The 24952-nt window shown below is 45.8% G+C and overlaps 1 protein-coding gene across 2 annotated transcripts in view; it reads right to left on the bottom strand.

The window, feature by feature from the left end:
• The window catches only part of ZC3H7A (zinc finger CCCH-type containing 7A), a 139112-nt gene that overhangs the window by 78927 nt on the left and 35233 nt on the right, over positions 1–24952 (bottom strand). The window contains exons 6-7 of one of the 2 annotated variants that reach the window (XM_085891973.1): positions 14643–14723; positions 5707–5758 (exon numbers count right to left, since the gene is read on the bottom strand). In XM_085891973.1, coding sequence (XP_085748099.1) covers positions 5707–5758; positions 14643–14723 — 133 coding nt within the window. Of the gene's footprint in view, positions 1–5706; positions 5759–12640; positions 12722–14642; positions 14724–24952 lie in introns of those variants that run through there. The other variant, XM_085891974.1, reaches the window with a different exon arrangement.

The following is a 24952-nucleotide window of genomic DNA, read 5'->3' as shown; positions in this document are numbered from 1 at the left end:
TCCGTCGAGGGTGCGAAGGCTTGGTAGATCGCCACGTGGACTCTAGGTATTTTGAGGATTTGGCAAATAACCCTGTACCACGTGGTGGAAACATTGACCCTTCGCGGTCCAAAATAACAAGGACCCGTCGACTCCGGACTTATCCAGGCCGGCGATCTGAAATTCTGGGCGATCGAGCTGGGCCAACTTGTGGCTCCGTCTGGCGGTCGTGTCGCGGCCGACGTCCCGGCAAACTGTAACAATATATATATACATATATATATATACATACATATATATATATATATACATACATATATATACATACATATATATATACATACATATATATACATACATACATATATATACATACATATATATATATACATACATATATATACATACATACATATATATACATACATATATATATACATACATATATATACATACATATATATACATACATACATACATATATATATATATATATATATATATATATATATATATATATATATATATATCTTCTTCTTCTTCTTCTTTCGGCTGTTCCCATGAGGGGTCGCCACAGCGGATCATCTGTATGATCCGCATAGTGATTTGGCACATGTTTTACGCAGGATGCCCTTCCTGACACAACCCTGGTCGCCTCTTACAACACAGGGATAATATATATATATATATATATATATATATATATATATATATATATATATATATATATATATATATATATATATATATATATATAGTCGCGGAGGTGGCCGGCCCAGGTTCGTAGGGGTTGGCTGGCTCGTAGGGTTTGATGTGGCCCAATGGCTGGTCCCGGGCCTCCTCGGGGTATGTGATGTGTGGCTCTTTGGCCCCGCCTGCCCCCAGGGCTATAAAGCTGCGTTCGGCGGGCTGATTCGGTCTCTCTGTCGGCACCCCTGAGCAATCTTGATCTTGGTTGCTGCACTCTCTTCTTTTGCCTCTAACTATTGGGGTCCTGGTCGTGGCAGGAGCTCTTTCACTCTCTCTGCCTGGGTTATCATACTCGTCTCTTTCCTGCTCCTGGATGCATTGGTTCGTGCTCCCGATGGAGCTGTTGGACCCTCGGTGGTAGAGAGCAGTGTCCGGGCCATTTTGGAGAGTGGTACCAAGCTGGGGAGAGTGACGGTGATGTACATACCAGTCCCAATTTGTCTCCCCGTATGTGTGTGGTCTGATGGGCTCCCTATTTTGTTCGTCGTTCGGTAAGGCATAGGTTAAATCTGTAACTTGTACAATGTTGTCCCTTTTTATAAATACATACCTTGATTACACTCAATTTATTGCATTTCCCCTTTTCCTGCCTCGGTTTTCCCTTCTACGCCATTAAAGCTTTTAAGTTCCCCTCCCTCCTTCCCGTACGCCTCATCGCTCATTGTAAATAAATTATTGTTGTTATATTTCCAATCTGCTCGTGGTTGTCCTTTCTTACATTGGTCCAGCAATGTCCATATGTAGATTCGCTGGTAGATTATAATTCCCCACTAATGGGCTCTTGTATCAGTCCGGCATTGTGCTCGCGGAAAGCTCGGCCGCATTAATCAAGCTCAATTAAAGAAAATAACAGCATAATTGCCGAAGGCGTGATTCCCGGATAAGGAAATCACGTGTTCTTCGGTAAACGGTGTCAGACGGAGGACTCTGACGTGGTCAAGCTATTGGCGTTCGCGGTCATTTAGCGACCCGCCGTGACATGAAGTTCTTCGTGTGCGATGGCCTGCAATTCCCAGTGAGTCCTGGGAGAACCAGGGATATGCACCACCTTCGAAGTACCCCCGCGACCCCGGGTCCACAACAGTTTGGTGTCAGGAGTTCAGGATTGGCCTGAGGTGCGCTCCACGCATCTCCAAATTACGAGCCGTTAGTCAAAATTGTATTTAAACATTTGTATGGACAATAGCGGACCAACGCGGGGAGAGGAACCGGGAGGAGGTAAGTCCCGTCAAGGTGAGTCATGGCCAGTCTGGACATGTGCATGGTTCAAACGGGTGTGTAACGAGCTTTGGGGTAACACAAAACCCGGGGTTCCTGGGGGTGCCCATTGTGCGGAGTGTGAGAGTAACGGAGTGTGTTGGGGATGAGTGCACCTGAGTGTGCGAAAATGGAGTGGAGTGGTGAACACGAGAATGTTGGTCAGGCATCGACCCAGAAGGGGGAAGCAGTTTGTGTGACTGATGGGAGGGGTGAGCCTCCCGAGCGTGAAAAAAGTATTTTGGAAACCGCACCGGCCCCATGGGACTCTGCGTGCAAGGTGTGTACAAGAGTGTGCACGGTCCATGCTTGGCAAACTGCCCAAGCAAGGACCATTGCACGAAGTGATAATGGCTTTGGAGGAGCCGGCACCGAAACACTCCGTTCCGGATAAATTAGCAGAGCGCAGACGGCTAGAAGCGGAGCAAACAAAGGGATGAATGGAATTTGGAGAATTTTTTTTTTCCACGGGAGTCCATGTCTGCGGCCCGACAAGCTGCGAGACGTGAGTGGTGCTCGGGGGATGCCCGGCACGAGTGGAAGCAGCTGCAAGATCGCCGTCAGATGGCTCGAGTGCGTGGTCGGAGCAAGAGTGGGTGCGGCGAGGCTCGTGGGGTGGCCGGTATGCAAGTGACGTCTGTGGAGATCCCGCAGTACTACGGTGGGAGTGTCGGACACATTGGTGTTTCCCCGTGGGTGATTGCCCGAAAGCCAGTGCAATCATTTGAATTAATTGGCAGGCGACAGGTGTGCTGCCGAGCGCCTCTGTGGAGGGAGGCTCATTTGGGGAAGTGACCGAGTATAGCGCCTATGTGGGGGTGCAGGTGTGTAACCACCTCCACCCCCGGGCAAAGGAGCATTAGGTCAGATTAGTTAGAGGGGCGTAGTGTAAAAATAATTGTGCCGGTGAGGGCATTAGAAGTGGTCCTCCCCGGGGGCAAAGGAGCATCAGATAGTATTAGGTTAATTGGGGGGAGTAGAGTCAGAATAAATTGGCCCTCATGGGGGCATTAGAAACGGCCCTCCATGGGTGTCCAAGAGCATCAGCTGGAGGGGGTAGCATAAATGGTAGAAGTTATAATTAGGAAGTATGGGTTAGGGTTAGAGAAGTTGAAATGAAGCCTACATCTGGGTGCCAGCAATGGGTACCTCCACACGGGGGCAAAAGAGCACTCGCTTTCGGGGGTTAGCATTGTGAGGACCACATGGGATTAAGCAAAGAGGATGCTTCGTTACCTCCATGGGGCATCGAAGCATAGCCAAAGGGAGGGCTAGGATAAATTATAGGTATCTGGAGAGACAGTCGGGACATAGATTTAAGTAGGGACAATGAACATGTAGTGGGGATGTAGAGAGGTAGAGGGGGAGTGTTAAAAGGGAATGTGCTTCGTGTCAGGGATGACGGGGAGCACGAGCTAGTTAGGAAAATCAGGTTGTTAGATGATGCAGAGTGTGTGAGAATGTGAACGGAAATGAGAATTTGTGTGTGAGGAAAAGTGAGAGAGTGAAGGGGCATAACAATGGCCCAGTCTGAGTGGTAATTGAGTGCATGGTGCAAAGGTTTGAATGGGGGGAGTGGATCCCACGTAAGGAAACTCGGGGTTTGTTTAATGTTAGATAGAGGGATTAGGTAAATTTGCAAATTGATGTCGTTCTGCGGTTGGTGCTGATTGTAGCATGTACTATCTTTGCAGGGTGCAGGAGATAATGGATTAGCTGGGAGTGTGGCTCAAAAATGTGCACTCACCTCAAGGCACTTCCGGCGCCGGTAAGCTCGTCGGCCAGGTGAGGCCGTAGGTAGGCTCAAGGGGCTGGTTTAGTGTTCAGTGTGTTGTGGGTGTAGGTACCCAAGGAGAGGGGCCTGGTGTGCCAATGTAGTGTTCAATGGGCCCTGGTGCCCGAGCAGCAGGAACTGGGGTGCCAAAATGGCATGTGAGCATCGAGGGGGGAGTGCAAGTGAGGGCATCTCCCATGTTAGGGTGAGGAGCAGGTAAGCTCAGAGGCGGCTCCAGTGTAGAAGGGGTATCACAGGGATTGCACAGGTGGGCAAGCCGGCCAGTGGATCCACACGGCCCAGCCATAAAGTTGTGTGAGAGCATAGAAGGAAACTTTGTTGGGCACGGTCCAAATTTGGAAGAGCACCAACACATGGGCGATGGATGCACCAGTCATGGGCATGGGCGATGGATTCCGAGAGTGTGCACCAATCAACCACCTGAATGCCTTCCCGAAAATGATGTGTAAATCACCCGAAATGGTGCAAACGAGGGAATACAAGGAGCACACTTTGAAAATGGCACCAAGATAACAGCAGTGCAATGTCTAACAGGTAGGTTCCATGAGTAGAGGGGGTTCAGCGAATAATACCTTACGGCCTAAGGGGTATGATATAAGAAGTGAATCTGAATCTCCACAGACCAACGCACAGCGGGTTGAAGTTGATCTGTCATGGTCAAGGAATAGGCGAGTCATGTACCTTGCCCGGTTCACATATAGAAGACCCAGATTCCTCCTTCACAGGGTATGTTGGTTTTAATATGATATGTACCACTTGAAATACTCGTTTTACACTCAAACTTGTTGCTGGGCTAGTGCAAACACACCCCTCTTTCTCGGCAGTGCAGATGCATATGCATGGGGCAGTGTATTTCAGTGCCAGAGCGATATAAGAATGCAGGGAAGAATAAAATGACGCACGTAAATGGTTTCATTTGATTTTTTTGCATATTCGATTTGGGAAATCTCATCTGTATTTTGAGGATTTTTCGAATGTATGGTCATCCATCTGCGTTCAATCTGCCAGGACAATATGATCTTTCTGTATTTCTGGATTCATGTCCAGTGAATTATGCATCAACGAAAACATATTCTGAATGTTTGTCATAACCAGGGTGCCTGACACAGGTTACACAAAATGTAAACATGCACTGTAACACTTGCTTGCATTGTACACCATCTGTAAATGATAAAGGTTTACAGGTACTCTCTCTAATCATACCGCCGTAAAAGTGAGAGACACCAGCAACCTCAAGGAGTGATCATGCCCATGCAATATCACACGACATCCCATTGTCTTGGATCAAGTGACCCACAGTGAGCAGATCGAGGTTGCACCGGCAAACTTTTTTAGTGGATATTTTGCGATCATTTTTCCTGGGATATTGGCTTTGAGTTGCAGCAATATGCAAAATTTCAGCTTTCTAGCCCATGCAGAAGGGACAAAACATTTATATAGGTGAGTGAATCAATGAGTTAGTGATTAGAAAGAGCTTTATGTAATATATATGTATGAAGAAGTCGTCTTGATTGTGAAGGCAAATGTCAAATGTAAATCTGCCTTGGTGGACAGGTAGAATAATGGACAAAATCAACAGCACATCATTTGTAGGTATGCTAACCTGCAGTGAAAAACAAGGAAAGGCTAACATTTCAACAAAGGGTTAACACACAAAACATCTACTTCTCCTTGCTTCCCATGGCGTTTAGCATACCTCAATTAACGTTCTGTTGATTTTCACCAATATATATATGTTGAAAAAGTGGCGAAGGACATGTGTTCCAAATGTTATACATGCACACCACAATCTGCATATGATATCAATGTCACCACTCACCACACATGCTGCCCTCCCCACCCCCACAAATTTGAAATATCTCCAAATCTTTATTCTGAATGTGTTGAGTCAACAAACATCTCAAATTCTCAGCTTTAAAACTCACCAGATTCAATATCGTTCACAACTGTTGCTGGAATACCAATATTCATCTGCGCCTGCAAAAAGAAAAGTACATGTCATAATCGAACCAAGGACCAAAACTACGAGGACAGATTTGCAAAGATAACAAAAACATTGAAAAGTGAGACAAATTAATACAATACAATCGAAGTTTAACTCAAGGTCAAAGTATCAAGAAAATACGAATTAGGAATAACACAGGCTAATTCCACTAACAAGGAACCCATGAGAGTAAACAAATGAAATCCAACAAATGCTTCACATTTTTGTAAGACTGAAGTTGTGAAAAAAAGAAAAAGAAAATGAAAAAAAAAAATTAAAAACTTCCAACAAACCAATTTTGCTCTTCTATGAGCCTCACGGCTGTTAAAACAATAAAAATAAAATCAATATCACCCGCAGGGTGACCCGTATCTTGCCAAAAGGTGACGTGTGACTTCTTTAAGGTCACACTGAGGTGAACAGAGCTGCTATCCACCAGGAGCGACTCCTTGAGGAATATCTGCCTACGAGAGATTCCGATGAGAATCGTTCTACAGAGTAACCATGAAAAATGTGTTTGCCTCATAACGGCACCAAATGACGTCATAATGTCTCAAGCTTAACATATCTAGAAAGCACTCATCGAGGTGTTCAATTTGAGGTACTACACGATATGGTTCCTAAAACTTGAAAATTTGACCTTGGGGTCAAATATGTTTGACCTTAGGCACTAACCATGAAGGTCAAGGCCAATCACCACCAAAAATTAATCAGCTGAGCACCAGACCATGAACTATATTCCCATGAAGTTTGAAGACGATCCGATCAAAATTACTCAAAAAATAAGGGTTTCGTCGACTCCCCTGATTTGCGACAGTGGCCTTGACCTTTGACCTTGACCTTCAAAAATTTGTGCACTGAAAGGGACCTCGATAGGCCTCTGATATGCGAAGTTACTAAAATTTCCAATGATAACTGTGCTCTGCAGAATTTCTAATACGTGATTACAGACAAAAACAAACAAACAAACAAACAAACAAAAAACAAAAAACAAACAAACAAAAAAAAAAACAACATACAAGCTGACTAACATAACTTGCAAAAACTTTGTTTTGGCAAGATAAAAATACAACTGCAGTTCACAGCACACGATACCCCACGCAGTGTTCAAGTAGAGACAGGAAGGCCTTGCCTTCTGCAGGGATTACATTCTTGAAAATTCCTATGAACCACAAATTTGAAAACTTGGGGAGTAATGGGGAAAATAGAGTTAGGGTCATGTTAAGATCATGAAATTTACCTGAAAAATAATGATGACGATGATAAACTTGATTCCTGGTGAGGTTGACGATGATGACTAGTTTTTCTTTTTTTTTTACACAATGTCGAGGCTCGTATAAGAGCAAACAGACAGAACGATTAACAAAGGGAACAGGAGACAAGAGGGGTGGGAGAGGGAAGCACAAAACGGTGCGGAATAGAGACATTTGGAGATCCGTGGAAGGGAGAGGGATGGGGTGGGGTACATGGGGTAAACAAGATGTACACTACAGGGACTTTCAGGAAGAAAAGCAGGGAATTTGAAGGAGGTGGGTTTGGGGTGGATTAATGTGGGTAGAAAAAATCATGCCTTTGGATGGGGAAAGATAAGAGATGGTGGGGTACAGTTGTTTTGAAGACCTGGAGGGAAGAGTGGGATTGAAGACAGTGTGGGAGTTTGTTCCAGAGGCAGGAAAAAAGAGGAATGCAAGAGTGAAGGTGAGCAGCAATTCTTGATTTTGGTACTTTTACCAGAAGGGGGTGACTGGCGGGCCTTGAGATCCCTGTGGAAATATGGGGGTGGGGGGGGGGACAGATCACAGACAAAGCAAGGGGGGCAAGGCAGGAAAAGAGACGGTAAAAGACAGAAAGACCACCAACCTGCCTGCCTGCCACAGACCACAGACCTGCCTGCGGCAAGACAGAAAGACCAGTGAGAGAATCAAAGGCTCAGCTTCATCACCGGAGACACTAATGATTCTAAATACCTTGGTTTCCACAGCGTGAAGCGGAGAAAGGTGCGAGACGGGAGCACCAGCCAAGAAGGGAGAGCAGTACTCCATTATGCTGCGGATGAAAGCTTTGTATGTGGTCAGGAGCTCAGGTTTGCCAAGGAAGGACTTTGCACGATGGAGGATGCCCCATCGGAAACTGGCTTTCGAGGCCAGCTTGGAAATGTGGCTTTCCCAGGAAAGATTGTGGCAGATAGTGAAACCCAGAAGCTTGAATGAAAGGACTTATTCAAGAGGATTGTTGAGAAAGTAGATTGGGAGGGGTTTCCAGATGGTCCTTTCTGAGAGACATCGTGAGAATGCGAGATTTGTCAGGATTGAAAGTCATGCTCCAAGTGTTGGCTCAGCTTGTGATTTTATCTTGATCTGCAGAGAGTTAAAAGGCTGCTGCTTGCTGACCTGAGGGATGACAGATGGTACGGCAGAGTGTGGAGTCATCAGCAAAGAGATAAAGAGGATTCTCCAGAGAGATACCCTGCTTTGTGGAACACCAGCCTGGACAGGAAAACGAAATGAGAGAATTCCATTAAAGGCCACACGTTGACTGCGACAGAAGAAGTCTGTGAGCCACGAGTGGATATTGCCTTGGATAGCATAGGAAGAGAGTTTGGTGAGCAGGGCGGGGTGCCAGACCATCTCGAAAGCAACATGCAATATTTCTTGGGAGATGGCTCTGATCTCATGCCTGGCACTAAAGTCCTCCATCCATTGTTGGGAAAGCAGAAGCAGCATATCCAGGGTAGAGTGACCTGGTCTGAATACAAATTGATGATCAGAAATAAAGCCATTGGAGAGGAGGAAGGATTTGATCTCAGAAGCGATGATGGATTCCATAACCTTGCTGATGATTGGGAGAAGGCTGATTGGTCTGTAGTTGCAGGGATCTGTTTTTGCACCTTTTCTATGCAGAACAGTAATGTTTGCTGATTTCCCAGCAGATGGCAGATGACCTGAGTAAACGAGAGGGTGAATTGAACAGAGAGAGGGTGAGCAAGAGCAGCAGAGCAGGTTTTTTTTTCGGACAAGAGGGCTGATGCCGTCTGGACCAGTTGCAGAATCTGAGTTGAAGTTTAACAGCAAGCTCTCCACCTGGTAAGGAGAAATGGACACAGAGTCCAGGAACAGCTGGGTACAATTGGTAAGGTGGGTGCATAAAGCGATGGGTTTGAGACACAAGATTTAGAATCAAACACAGAGTTTAGGCATTCATCCTTTTCATGTGCAGTCAGCTGTGCAGCCATTTGAAGTAAGGGAGAGGATGGAGGGGGAACATACACAGAAACAGATTTAACCAGATGCCACCAGGATTTTGAGGAGGGAGACAGGTTTGAGAGTTCAGACTTGAGATTGAAAACATTGTTTCCTGGCTCTTCTGAGGGTAGACACACTTGTTCCGAGCTTTGTGGAAAGAACTGAGATTGCCTTCAGTAGGATTTGCCTTTCATCGAGGTGAAGGCAAGTTGTTTTCGGACAAATTCCTCACCACAAGCTTTAATGTACCATGGGCGGGAGGAAGGGTAGGATAACTGAAGAGAAGATGGGATAAATCTGTGCCTGAGAGAGAGCGCAAATTTCTTTGAAAGAATTCCCAGGGTGAGTTGATGTCAGAGAGAGTATCAATGGGAGACGAGTCTCGAAGTGTGATGGCTGCTTGAAGTCCCTGCCAATCGGCCTGAGTGAAATGCCAAACTTATCGGCACTGAGGTGGTTTTCTAATAACAACTAGAAAGATGACCACTTTAACAAGAATATGGTAAGATGAAACGATTGGAGCAAAATAAGAACAGCAGAAATTTTTTGGGAAATTGGTCAAAATGAAATCCAGAAGAGATGGAGTTGAGTTTATGGCGATGATGGAACATACCCGTAATGGCAGAATCTTTAACCCAAAACATGCCATGCCCTCTCATGCTGCTTCTACTCTCCGAACAACGGTGGAGGCCCTCAATATCAGACATGAGATCAGGGCTGTCTCTCTGGACATATCTTGAGCTTTTAATACAGTCTGGCATCCTGCCTTGCTCTCCAAACTGTCTACCTATGGAATCCAAGGCCAACTCCACTCTTGGATTACTGACTTCCCTCCACTATCGGTCAATGTGTGGCTCTGAACGGAACCCTTTCATCTCTTTTCTCTGTCAAGGCTGGAGTACCCCAAGGCAGTGTTCCAGGCCCCATATTATTCCAAATCTTCGTCAATGACCTCACCAACTCAAGAAAATCCTCATCTCTTTGCTGATGACTCCACTATGTGCTGTGACATACAGTGCCAATAGAAAATCGACAACTCCCTTTCAAATTTTTTACTTTTTGTTACCGTATAGCCTGGAACTAAATTGCACCAACTGGAGCACCAGCCAAGAAGGGAGAGCAGTACTCCATTATGCTGCGGATGAAAGCTTTGTATGTGGTCAGGAGCTCAGGTTTGCCAAGGAAGGACTTTGCACGATGGAGGATGCCCCATCGGAAACTGGCTTTCGAGGCCAGCTTGGAAATGTGGCTTTCCCAGGAAAGATTGTGGCAGATAGTGAAACCCAGAAGCTTGAATGAAAGGACTTATTCAAGAGGATTGTTGAGAAAGTAGATTGGGAGGGGTTTCCAGATGGTCCTTTCTGAGAGACATCGTGAGAATGCGAGATTTGTCAGGATTGAAAGTCATGCTCCAAGTGTTGGCTCAGCTTGTGATTTTATCTTGATCTGCAGAGAGTTAAAAGGCTGCTGCTTGCTGACCTGAGGGATGACAGATGGTACGGCAGAGTGTGGAGTCATCAGCAAAGAGATAAAGAGGATTCTCCAGAGAGATACCCTGCTTTGTGGAACACCAGCCTGGACAGGAAAACGAAATGAGAGAATTCCATTAAAGGCCACACGTTGACTGCGACAGAAGAAGTCTGTGAGCCACGAGTGGATATTGCCTTGGATAGCATAGGAAGAGAGTTTGGTGAGCAGGGCGGGGTGCCAGACCATCTCGAAAGCAACATGCAATATTTCTTGGGAGATGGCTCTGATCTCATGCCTGGCACTAAAGTCCTCCATCCATTGTTGGGAAAGCAGAAGCAGCATATCCAGGGTAGAGTGACCTGGTCTGAATACAAATTGATGATCAGAAATAAAGCCATTGGAGAGGAGGAAGGATTTGATCTCAGAAGCGATGATGGATTCCATAACCTTGCTGATGATTGGGAGAAGGCTGATTGGTCTGTAGTTGCAGGGATCTGTTTTTGCACCTTTTCTATGCAGAACAGTAATGTTTGCTGATTTCCCAGCAGATGGCAGATGACCTGAGTAAACGAGAGGGTGAATTGAACAGAGAGAGGGTGAGCAAGAGCAGCAGAGCAGGTTTTTTTTTCGGACAAGAGGGCTGATGCCGTCTGGACCAGTTGCAGAATCTGAGTTGAAGTTTAACAGCAAGCTCTCCACCTGGTAAGGAGAAATGGACACAGAGTCCAGGAACAGCTGGGTACAATTGGTAAGGTGGGTGCATAAAGCGATGGGTTTGAGACACAAGATTTAGAATCAAACACAGAGTTTAGGCATTCATCCTTTTCATGTGCAGTCAGCTGTGCAGCCATTTGAAGTAAGGGAGAGGATGGAGGGGGAACATACACAGAAACAGATTTAACCAGATGCCACCAGGATTTTGAGGAGGAGACAGGTTTGAGAGTTCAGACTTGAGATTGAAAACATTGTTTCCTGGCTCTTCTGAGGGTAGACACACTTGTTCCGAGCTTTGTGGAAAGAACTGAGATTGCCTTCAGTAGGATTTGCCTTTCATCGAGGTGAAGGCAAGTTGTTTTCGGACAAATTCCTCACCACAAGCTTTAATGTACCATGGGCGGGAGGAAGGGTAGGATAACTGAAGAGAAGATGGGATAAATCTGTGCCTGAGAGAGAGCGCAAATTTCTTTGAAAGAATTCCCAGGGTGAGTTGATGTCAGAGAGAGTATCAATGGGAGACGAGTCTCGAAGTGTGATGGCTGCTTGAAGTCCCTGCCAATCGGCCTGAGTGAAATGCCAAACTTATCGGCACTGAGGTGGTTTTCTAATAACAACTAGAAAGATGACCACTTTAACAAGAATATGGTAAGATGAAACGATTGGAGCAAAATAAGAACAGCAGAAATTTTTTGGGAAATTGGTCAAAATGAAATCCAGAAGAGATGGAGTTGAGTTTATGGCGATGATGGAACATACCCGTAATGGCAGAATCTTTAACCCAAAACATGCCATGCCCTCTCATGCTGCTTCTACTCTCCGAACAACGGTGGAGGCCCTCAATATCAGACATGAGATCAGGGCTGTCTCTCTGGACATATCTTGAGCTTTTAATACAGTCTGGCATCCTGCCTTGCTCTCCAAACTGTCTACCTATGGAATCCAAGGCCAACTCCACTCTTGGATTACTGACTTCCCTCCACTATCGGTCAATGTGTGGCTCTGAACGGAACCCTTTCATCTCTTTTCTCTGTCAAGGCTGGAGTACCCCAAGGCAGTGTTTCAGGCCCCATATTATTCCAAATCTTCGTCAATGACCTCACCAACTCAAGAAAATCCTCATCTCTTTGCTGATGACTCCACTATGTGCTGTGACATACAGTGCCAATAGAAAATCGACAACTCCCTTTCAAATTTTTTACTTTTTGTTACCGTATAGCCTGGAACTAAATTGCATTAAAGCAGACTTTTCCACCATTATTTACACATGGTAGCCCACAACTTACAAATGAAAAACAAATTCTACAAATTTCAGAAATTAATTAAAAATACAAAACGAGAATATCTTGGTTGGATAAGTGTCCACCCCCCCTTACAATAGCAATTGTAAATGAGCTCAGGTGTAACCAATCACCTTCAAAATCACACATCAAGTTAATTGGCCTCCACCTTTGATAAATTGTAGCGATTCTGATTATTTCAGAATAAAGTGAGCTGCTCCTGGAGGTTTCCTCTGCTGGATAGTGCAATTCACCATAAAGACTCAACCATGAGCACCAAGGATCTTTCAAAAGACCTCCGGGATAAAGTTGTGGAAAAGCACAGGTCAGGGAATGGGTATAAAAATATTTCAAAAGCCTTGAATGTCCCTTGGAGCAGTCAAGACAATAATTAAGAAGTGGAAGGCATATGGTACCAACAAGACCCTGCCAATATCAGGCCATTCCCTCTAAACTGGATGATCAAGCAAGGAGGAGACTGATCAGAGTGGCCACCAAGAAGTCAATGGCAACTTTGAAAGAGCTACATGCCTTTATGGCAAGACTGGTCACTGTATGCATGTGACAACAATATCCCAAGCACTCCACAAGTCTGGCCTGCACAATAGGTTGGAAATAAGGAAGCCATTACTCAAAAAGCCCAACTTGAGTCCCTTTTGAGGTATGCAAAAAACACACTCCAGAGATTCTGAAGCCACATGGCAAAATGTTTTGTGGGCTGACGAAACAAAGATGGAACTTTTTGGCTTAAATGCAAAACGTTATGTTTGGTGCAAACCCAACACAGAACATCACCCAAAGAACACCATCCCTACTGTGAAGCATGGTGGTGGCAGCATCATGTTATGGGGATGTTTCTCATCAGCAGGGACTGGGGAACTTTTCAGAATAGAAGGGAAAAATGGATGGAGCAAAAAACAGAAAAATCCCACAGGAAAACCTGCTGCCCTCTACAAGAAAGCTGAAACTGGGACGGAAGTTCACCTTTCAGCATGACAATGACCCAAAGCACCCAGCCAAAGCTACACTGGAGTCCATGACCTAAATTACCTCAATCCAATCAAAAATCTGTTGCATGACTTGAGTGCTGTCCATCAACACTCCACATGCAACTTGACTGAGATTGAACAGGTTTTTTGCAGAAGAATGGGCAAATATTACCCAATCAAGTTGTTTAAAGTTGGTAGAGACCTATCTCAACAGACTCACAGCTGTAATTGCTGTTAAAGGTGCTTAAATCAAGTATTAACTCAGGGGGGTGGAAACTTATCCAAGCAAGATAGTCTAGTTTTGTGTTTTAAATTAATTTTCTGAAATTTGTAGAATTTGTTTTTCACTTGGAAGTTTTGGGTTACGATGTGTAACTCAAGGTGGAAAAAAAATCGGATTCAATGCAATTTAATTCCAGGCTACAAAACAACAAAAGTTGAATATTTTGAAAGGGGGTGTAGACTTTCTATAGGTACTGGATCTTGTCATTCTGACAGACAGGCAGCAGCCTCTTACCTCTCCTCAGACTTTGGCAACAACACAAACTGGTCAAACCCAATTTTGCCTATGAATCGATGTTGTCCACCCTTTGCGTTCTCCCTTACCCCTAATATAATCGTTGTCTGCATCCCTTGTTTGTCAATCTCCGTCTACTTTCTCCCTCCGCCTTGCTGTTGGTGTTTCCCCTCTCATGTTGTGTCCTGATTTGTTCTGTGTAATTGCTCTTCCACAAGCCTAGACCATGTGAAAGAAAACCAACAATTCCCCGACATTCGTGGAATTTTTCAGGAACATATCCCTCACAAATAGTGGGGTTTGACAGTACTTAATAAATGAGACCACCCCAAAGACTAATATAAACCAAATTAGTTTCACATAATTATACAAAACCAAAACAAATTTAGATTCAGCAATAATCAATTCTGTCATGTCATCTTCCCAGTACAGTTGTCCCACAAAAATTCAACGTCTCCATCCGCTTTGCCCATTAGATTATGAGCACACTTGGCTTCAACAACATGCTGTGCTTAAAAAAAAAACAATACATTTATATGTTTTAAACCATCATTGTTAAAATTGCATTAAAACACAGCAAGCACACTTTTTATCTTTTACATAAATGCAAAAAAAGTACACAGCATGAAAAGTGTAAGTAAAGGGATAAAAATAAACAGACTTGCCTGTGCACGATGGTAAGTCTTCCGCATCCGCTTACCAAGTTTCTGAGACACTTCATGCATAAGCTGAACCACACAAGTGTCCTGGGAGGATATTTTCGATCATCAGGAAAAGCAGGAACTTAAATAACAGGTCAACATTTCAATGCATTTGACAACCACTGGTTTCCTACCAAGGCCAAAGGATTTCCAATTAAAGTTCAAAAACTGGCCAGTTGGTTTTTCCAAAAATTCCTTCACCTGTTCTTGCAACCCCCTGCCCTCTTTTCACCATTTCAGGTAACATTTACACCTGCATTTACAGCAAGGCAGTTAACAGTTCCTGTAATTCCTTCTGCAATACATTGCTTTCCTTCACACCTCCAAATGTCCTACTAAACATGGTAAATGGAGTCCACCTGGAAGGCAAAACAAATTTATGGGAACCCAATGTCCCTCAGCAGAGCCCATAGCCAATGTGTATTGGTCATTTGATTAGCCAGAGCCCAAAATTGCACTCACTTGCAGTAAAACCCATCAAGTAACTATAACATCAAACTCAACATACTAAAAGCTTAAAGGCAGCTGGTTAAGTGCATCTCCAGTGCACATTCCCCTTCTCCACCTTCACTCCTGAAGTATGGAGTCATTATGGACACTGCGAGAGAAAACAAGTGAAATCCTTCAATACAGCGCGTGTGGTGAATCAAATGAGTACACTAATGTTAAAATATGCAATTTATGCTTTTTCAGTTGAAAAACAATTAAAAAGCGTACTTAATATTTGAAATGTAAAAATCTTGTTATTATTGTGATAAGCACCTTTATATATAACAGAAGGAATGAAATCGTTCGATACAGCGTGGCAGGAGGCCGCAAAAGAATGATTGTAAGTAAATTTCAACTACAAATGCATGACAAAACACTTGTTTATGGCTAATATTAAAGAGAATGATAGCATAAGAAGAACTTAGCCTGGAATCCTCGTGCATAACACCGCCCACACAACACACGTGGTGTCCTTTGACCAATCAGGAGCAGTGCAGTTACAGTATCGTTTCCTTCAGCTCGATTGGTCTTGTCCTGCACGTGATGTTTTCGGGTTTTTTTTTCGTTCTTGTTGAATCTGAGGAGATTATTTTTTTTGTTCTTGTAAGTAAATTTCAACTACTAATGCATGACGATGTACTGTACTGTACTGGGAGATACTTAGCAGGCAGACACGAAGCGGAGGAACAGTCGAGCCGGGCTGTGTTGCACGAGTGCGAGCGCGGGCGTACAGTGCCCGCGGCTCTCCTTTATTCCGTACGCGGTACACTCACGAGCCGGCCGACTCCAGTATTACTACGACACCTCAGACGGCGTGCACACCTCATATCCCTCGCCGAACCCCACGGCCACTCCTCCACCATCACGCCCATCATGCATCATCATCATGCCCCTCCCCGTGGGCATGGCTACACCACACTCCTCCCTCCTAAAAGTATGATTATTAAATGATCAGTATTATAAGAAGCATGCAGAACACGAAGGACTTCGTATAATAATCATGGAAATAAAATGAAAATAGCACACCACATCATATAATGTGTCGATGCGAGCGAGTGGAGCAGCAAAGGTCAGGTCTGACCGCGTTACCGATATGAAGCAGCAAAATGAGAAGCACAGCGGCATTATGCAGCAAAAACGCCCCCCCAGGTGGCCCATGCTGACATGACCCTCGCCAAGGTCGTAACGACCTCTCGAGCTAACCTCCTCCGGCCCCATCAAACGCCTCCGGCCCACTCCCCCCAGGCAGACCCGACGTAGATAAACATCCCGAGGCCGGCAGCCCGCTATCTGGAAGCCGTGGCGCCAGCCTTAGACCTTGGCCGGGGGCGCTGAACAGCGCTGCTGGCTGCATGCATTTAATGCGCCAAAACAACTCACGCACCACCATCAGTCGAGACGCCAGCGCCCGTCCAAACGGCCTTGAGCGAACACAGCGAGTTGTGCTCGCAATCAGAGGTGGAGGTAACGCAGACCAGGGCACCAGTCTTGGTGCCGAGTCGATCTCCGAGACCCACACGGCCGCTAGACGGGAGCAACTCCACTTAAACCACACTGCAATCATAGGCTCGTTATAAATCATTACGAATAACATTTGAAGCATCGCAAATTCATTTTTCCGTACAGCGCGCTTTTTTGATAAAATCCCAGCACATGACAAAGCAATTACCTGCGGCCTGGAGCAACTGGAGGCTAACAAACCTTCTTTATTCGCCCCCACATCACATTGACCATAATCCAACTCCCATTGACTGATCTCCGCCACATCCACTTTTACATGAGAACTGCTGGCATTTATTTCAACAACGTTAAACTGCATCACTAGAGCAAGGAAAAACACATATGCCATGAACAACAACCCACAACCCGCATCACGAGTCCGCTCCTTGGTTGTCGACTCGATGCTGCGACTCGCGACTCCCTTTAACGCCACGGGCCCACCGCCACCTGTTGAAGCTGCCTGAACCACACCGATGCGCATTGCCTCTCGAACCTTGCCACAGCGCGGGAACTCATCGCGAGAGCTGATACGGCTCTCACCGCCCGCCAGAGCCTCGCCCTCGGTACTCGATGAAGGCCTCGAAGAGAGTACCGGCACATCTGGGAGGTACGAACCGGAGACCCAGTCCGAGGTGCGCAAGCCAGTCTCGACCCAACAGGGGGGCCCCTCCCCTCGTACAACGAACACCGAGAGCCGGGCGCGTCGATCTCGGTAGCGCACTGAGACGTCGGCCCTCGCAAGCGGTGCAATCGCTTCACCGGTGTACGTGTATAACGACAAGGCCGTCTTGACCAGGCGAATACCGCGAAGACCACGAGCCGCCCGCTCACCCATGACCGACACCGCAGCCCCGGTATCCACGCAAAACACAGTAGGTTGGCCATTCACTTCGACTTCAACCGTGAAAGGCGTCGTTATCTCCGAACCAACGGAAAACAGACTCAACCGTGGTTGCATCTCCCGCTCTGGTTCGCCGGCATTGTCAGGCCCCGGTTGCAGGCCGATCTCCAGGTCACTGAGCTACACCACAGACGAAACACTTGTTTATGGCTAATATTAAAGAGAATGATGGCATAATAAGAACTTAGCTTTCTGCGTTTGGCGCGAAATGCCATGGTGGACGGAAATGACGTCTTTCGTTCGTTCGTTCGTACATGAGGGGAGCGTTTCTTCGTTTTTTTTCCGTCAAGCAATAAATTAAATGGTTTTCATATATACAACACATTAGTTTCACAAATTTCCATTGAAATACTCGGGTATTTCCGTCAATTGTCGCCATTTCCGTCGAGGTTACGCACTGCATCTACCGGACGGCCATCATTGGCTGTCTTGAGGCACGTGGGGGGAGGGTGGCACGGGGGGACACCAGACCCACCGGAGACGTGGTAGACGACGCCGGGGACATTTCAAACTCGGTGCAATTGTATACAGCGCACAGGCTGTAAAAAGATGATCGTAACTTAGTTGGAACTGAAAAGGCCAAGGTTCCCAATCACGCCCTTCTCCTTCACAGATCGCTCTCTGCAGGATGTGGATTTCTCTCCCAGGAACGTAGAGAAGTTCCAAGTAAACCTTAATGCCTCCTCTGCAACAAGAGGCAACAAAATTGGCATTGCAATCCTCAATAACCGCTTCAGCCCTTATCCTCTCGCCTTTCTTCACTCTTCTCCAGGCCTATCGCAGATTGTCACCTACTTTAAACCTGGAAAGTTACAAATGTCGCATCGATTCACAAGAATCGTTCCAATTCCAATCCATGATAAAGCAATCGGCCTATATCCCATCAAAAGCAAAGAGATGGAATATATTGTTATGGTTTTGGGGGTAGATGGAATGATTTAATAGGGAAATTTAGCATTGTGTTTGGTTGCTTGGTCTGTGGACGAGTGGAAACATCCTGATGTAACCAAGTTAGGAAATCTGTGAGCTTAAGTGTTACTTGTCACCACACGAGGGGCGGTGTGGTGTTAATTAGCTGAGGGAGTGAGAATAAGTCCCCCAGGACGTGATTGCCCTCTGATTTTCCCTATGTATTTTTATTTTGCAACACAGGCAGTAAAGCTGGGAAACGCGTCCCTGAAACGACAAACAGGAGAAGCCCCGCCTTCCCGGGTTTGGTGGCCAAGTAGGCCATGCCCCAGAGGCGGAGGATTTCAGGCGCATTGTAGAGGGCGCATGGGGGGTTCCCACTGCATGGGACGAGGGAGGGGAGTGATCAAGGCGCAGGAGAGTGTGGAAGAAATAAAATCAATTATATTCATGTAGTCGCAATTATATTCACTTGCTTTTCGCTGTTTTAACTTGCCACTACTGCTTTTAACAGTTTAAATTAAGGTGTTACTTTTGTACTAGAATCACATTGACTGTCAGTAAAATCTCATTTTACAGTCTTTTGATCTCCATTGTGATGTAGGTGAACATACAAATAATATAAAATTGTATCTTGCTCAATATTACGTGCTTTACCTCACTGAAATATATATATATATATATATATATATATATATATATATATATATATATATATATATATATATATATATTTGCACACAGCAAATTGCCGAGCAACGTTGCCTCGCAAAAGGACTTTGCCATTTTTGAAGAAAATCCGGAAAATATTTTTGTATGTATATTTTTTTTGAAAATCAAAAATCAGCTTCCGCGCTTCTATGCGCACTATAATTAACCTCTTTGTCAAAAAATTTCAGCCCGATCCGTCAAAAACTGTATGACTAGTATGCAATTATATAGTGACCACCCATGTCGCCTACCAGCTAGTATGTATATATATATATATATATATATATATATATATATATATATATATATATATATATATATATATATATATATATATATATATATATATATATATATGACGTATACCCCCAAAACCAGGGAGAGATACTTGACTCCCAAGTATCTCTCCCTGGCTACTCCCTCTTACGGTATGACAGACCTGAGCCTCGTCCTGGTGGAGGTGTTGCTCTCTTCATCAAAGACTCTATTCCTCACTCTCCATGCACTGCTCTCACTCCCCCACACCCCCAGGAATACCTCTGGCTTTGGCTTCCCCTCCACTCCCACCTCATGTTTATATGTGTACTGTACCGTCCACCGAACAGTGATGACTCCATCTACACCTCACTATCCGAAAACATGGACCATCTTCTATCTTCTCATCCAAACTCTCTCTTCCTCTGATGTGGTGACTTCAATTGTCATCACGCCAGTTGGCTAGGTGTGGGTACCTCTCTCACCTGCCATGGCACCTCAGCAAAAGCTTTCTGCGACTCATTGGGACTGACTCAATCGGTCAACTTCCTGACCCGGATCTCAACCAATGGTACTCCATCTCTTCTGGATCTGATTTTGACAAATTTCCCTGATAATATCTGCTGCTCTTCCTTCGCTCCAATTGGTTCTTCTGACCACGTCCTTGTCAAAGTGGACATCTCTCTGGCTGTTATCAGAGAACCACCTCACCGCCGTCGAGTCTGGCATTTCACTCAAGCCGACTGGCAGGGTCTCCGAGCAGCCATCAAACTTACAGACTGGTCTTCTATCACTACTTTCTCAAACATCAACTCATCCTGGGAATTCTTTCAAAGAAACTTGCTCTCCCTCATGCACAGATTTATCCCCTCTCGTGTTCAGTTGTCTTACCCTTCCTCCCGCCCTTGGTTTACTGAAGCTTGTGGCGAGGCAGTTGTCCTGAAACAACTTGCCTTTGCCTCATGGAAAGCAAACCCAACTGAGGGCAATCTCAGTTCTTTCCACAAAGCTCGGAACAAGTGTGTATCTACCCTCAGGAGAGCCAGAAAACAACATCTTTCTCATCTCAAGTCTGAACTCTCAAACCTCTCTCCCTCCTCAAAATCCTGGTGGCGTTTAATCAAATCTGTTTCTGGTGTATGTTCTCCCTCCATCCCCTCCCTTACCTCAAATGGCCGCACTGCTGATTCCACACGTGATAAAGCTGAATGTCTAAACTCGGTGTTTGCAGCTAAATCTTGTGTCCTAAACCCATCACTATCTCTACCCACTTTACCCAGTTGCACCCAACTGTCCCTGGACTCTGTATCCTTTTCTCCTGACAAGGTGGAGAGCTTGCTTTCAAACCTCGAGTCAGATTCTGCAACCGGTCCAGACGGCATCAGCCCACGTGTCCTCAAAGCCTGCTCTTCTGCTCTTGCTCACCCTCTCTCTGTTCTATTTACCCTCTCATTTGCCCAAGGTCATCTGCCATCTGCTTGGAAATCTGCTAACATCACTGCCCTGCATAAAAAGGTGCAAAAACAGATCCCTGTAACTACAGACCAATCAGCCTTCTCCCAATCATCAGCAAGGTGATGGAATCCATCATCGCTTCAGATATGAAATCCTTCCTCTTCTCCAATGGCTTGATTTCCAATCATCAATTTGGTTTCAGACCAGGTCACTCTACCCTGGATATGCTGCTTCTGCTCTCCCATCAATGGATGGAGGTCCTCAATGCCAGACAGGAAATCCGAGCCGTATCCCTGGACATATCACGTGCTTTTGACACAGTCTGGCACCCTGCCCTACTCACCAAACTCTCTTCCCATGGTATTCAAGGCCATCTCCACTCATGGCTCGCAGACTTCCTCTCCTGTCGCAGTCAACGTGTGGCCCTAAATGGAGTTCTTTCATCCTCTCTTCCTGTCCAGGCTGGAGTTCCTCAAGGTAGCGTTCTGGGCCCTGTTCTTTTTCTGGTTTTCATCAATGATCTCTCGGACTCTCTGGAAAATCCTCTATTTCTCTTTGCCGACGACTCCACCCTCTGCCGTACCATCTGTCATCCCTCAGACCGGCAAGCAGCAGCTTCTTCGCTCACTGCAGATCTGGATAAAATCACAAACTGGTCCAACACGTGGAACATGTCTTTCAATCCAGACAAATCTCACACTCTCACTATGTCTCTTCGAAAGGACTGTTTACAAAACCCCCCCATCCACTTTCTCAACAATCCTCTGGAAGAATTCTTTTCTTTCAAGCTTCTAGGTCTCACTATCTGCCATGACCTTTCCTGGGAAAGTCACATTTCCAACCTCGCCTCAAAAGCCAGTCGCCGACTGGGAATCCTCCGTCGTGCTAAGTCCTTCCTCGGCCCTCTTGAGCTCCTGACCACTTACAAAGCTTTTGTCCGTAGCCTGATGGAGTACTGCTCTCCCCTCTGGGCTGGTGCTCCTGCCTCCCACCTTTCTCGGCTTCACGCTGTCGAAACCAGGGCATTTAAGATCATCGGCATCTCCCGCAATGAAGCTGAGTCTTTGGGCCTCTCACTCAATCACCGCAGGTTGGTCGGTGGTCTTTCTTTCTGTCTTCTACCGACTCCTCTCCAGCCTTGCCCCCCCCTGCTCTCTCTGCGATTTGTCCCCACCACATTTCCACAGGGCGCTCAAGGTCCGCCAACAACCCCCTTCTGGTAAAACTACCAAAATCACGAATCACTGCTCATCTTCACTCTTTCATTCCTCTTTTTTCCCGCCTTTGGAATAAACTTCCTCACTCTATTCTTTCCCATTCTTCCCTCCAGGCTTTCAAAACAGCTGTTCACCACCACCTCTTATCTTCCCCCATCCAAATCCTCGATCTTTTCTACCCCCGATAATCCACCCAAGCCCACTTCCTTCATTTCTCCTGCTTTCCTTCCTGAAAGTCCCTGAAATGTCCATCTTCTCTTCGCCATGTTCCACGTCCCATCCCCATCCCTCTCCCTTCCACAGTTCACCTCATGTGTCTGTTCCCCACTGTTTTGTCCCTTCCACTCCCACCCCTCTTGTCTCATGCCTCCTTGCTGTGAGTTGTGTGTTCGCTCTCATACGAGCCTCGACCAAGGTATACAAAAAAAAAATAAAAAAAAAATGTATACAGTCAACCCCTGCTTTATCGCGGTTCACCTATCACTCCCCCGATTCATCATGGGTTTTCCCTTGGAACGTAACTAATTTTTTTCTGTGGATTCCCCCAGTAATAATATATAAAATATAAGTTATTTAAGCAATAAATTATAACGCGTAGCGCTCGAAAAAAATGCCATCCATGCCATCATGCCAACGCTCTGAACAATACTTGTATCTTCATAATAAAACAAACAAACAAAAAAAATGTATGTTTGTCGACACAATGCACGAGACAGAGACATAGAGCGCGATTCATTTCTCCTTGGCGCTGATTGGCTGCTGCCCACGAGGCGCACTCTCGCAGTCTTGAGTGTTTCGCTTGTGAACGACAGATATTTTCTACGTTTTTTTCTCCAAGCCCTACAATGCCGCCCAAACGCACTGCACCTTCTAAGGCTTTTGGCAAGGAACCAAAGTGCCAGACGAAGGTCCTGACGCTCCAGGAGAAGGTTGAGGTGCTAGATATGCTTCGGGAAGGAAAAAGGTTTGCCGCGGTTGGACGCCATTACGGTTTGAATGAATCGACCATACGCTACATCAAGAAGGACGAAGCCAACATCAGGAGTACCGTAGCAATCAACTACTGCCAAAGCGCAAAAAGGGTGGTTAACTGCATGCAACAAGAACATCGTCAGGATGGAATCGGCACTGGCCCTTTGGATCACCGATTGCAGGGAGAAAAACATCCCATTGGACACCAACACCATCAGGGAGAAGGCCAGAAAACTTTATCGGCAATTCGCTGGACTCGCAGGTACCGAAGGAGACGACGACGAGGATGACCCCGACGACCCCCAACCAGGACCATCGACAGCAGCAGATCCCATTGAATTTAAAGCCAGCAAGGGCTGGTTTGACCGATTTCAAAAAAGATTCAAACTGAAGAGCGTATCGCTGCGTGGAGAAGCCGCATCTGCAGACAAAGAAGCCGCCGAGAAGTACCTGGAGACATTCAAGGCGATCATCGAGGAGAATGGGTACAGGCCAGAACAAGTTTAACATGGACGAGACTGGCTTGTTCTGGAAAAAAATGCCATCCAGAACGTTTATCATGATGGAGGAAGCCCAAGCCCCTGGATTCAAAGCCCAGAAGGACCGATTAACCCTGATAACGTGTGGCAATGCTGCTGGGTTCATGTTGAAGACAGGGCTAATTTACAAGTCTGCGAACCCGAGGACCATGAAAAACAAAAATAAAAACCTGCTGCCAGTCCACTGGATGCACACCCCCAAGGCCTGGATTACGAAAATCCTTATGTCCGATTGGTTCCACCAGTGCTTCATCCCTCAAGCCAAAATGTACCTCAGCGACTTCGGAATGGAGTTTGAGGTGCTGCTGCTGATGGACAACGCTGGAGGCCACCCACTGGATTTATCCTATGAGGGAGTGCAGATCGAGTTCCTCCCGGCAAACACAACATCCCTCATCCAACCTATGGATCAAGGCGTCATCCGCGCCTTCAAGCTTCTTTACATTTGCAACGCCCTGCAGCACCTCGTGGAGGCCATGGATTCCGACGACAATTTTTCTCTGAGGGCGTATTGGCGTGATTTCATGATAGCAACGTGTCTCCAAATAATTGAGAAGGCTCTACAAGAAATGAAAAAAGAAACCTTAAATGCCTGTTGGAAGAAGCTGTGGCCAGAATGCGTCCACGAATACAAGGCTTTTTCTCGAGACGAAATTCACCATTCGGCAATCGATAAGGCGGTCAAGCTGGCGAAGATTCTAGGAGGAGAAGGATTCAACGACATGACGCACAACGAAGTGAATGACCTCATCGAAACCAACTCTGACCCATTAACGGACGAGGATTTGGCTGAGCTTACGAAGTCTGCAAGCGAGGAGGAGGAGGAACAATCTGATCCATCGCAGGAGCACGACGACGAAGGCCTATCACTTGAACGCTTCGCAACAATGACGAAAACGGCCAATGAATTGCAGGGGATGGCTGAAGCATGGGATCCCTCCATGGTTTGGGCGTTGCAATTCAAGAACGCTATTGATGGTGCAATGGAAACCTATAAAACTCTCCTCACCACCTCACCTGACCTGACCTTAGACTTCGTCTACAACGACTTCTCTGCTTCCGTTAAAAAATCCTCTGTCCCATTTTGGTGAAGATTCCACAATATGCAGAACATTACAGCACATATAACAGGCAGACTGCTGCAGAATCCATCTCTGCAAATGTGAAAAAAACAAGAGTAATTCGTCTGCTACCTCTCATCTTTCAGTGCAGGGACATTTTATGGTCCCTCACAGACCCTCCTCAAGATTCAGCTTTCTGATGTTGTAACCTCCTTCCCACTCTGGCTCTGTGCAACTGCTTCCCATCTTACTCCCCTGGAGGTGA

Source organism: Eptatretus burgeri, chromosome 8 (assembly GCF_056783735.1).
Source record: "Eptatretus burgeri isolate ZD-2024b chromosome 8, Ebu_testis_v1, whole genome shotgun sequence".
Taxonomy (NCBI): domain Eukaryota; kingdom Metazoa; phylum Chordata; class Myxini; order Myxiniformes; family Myxinidae; genus Eptatretus; species Eptatretus burgeri.
This window is presented reverse-complemented; position numbering and strand designations above follow the sequence as displayed.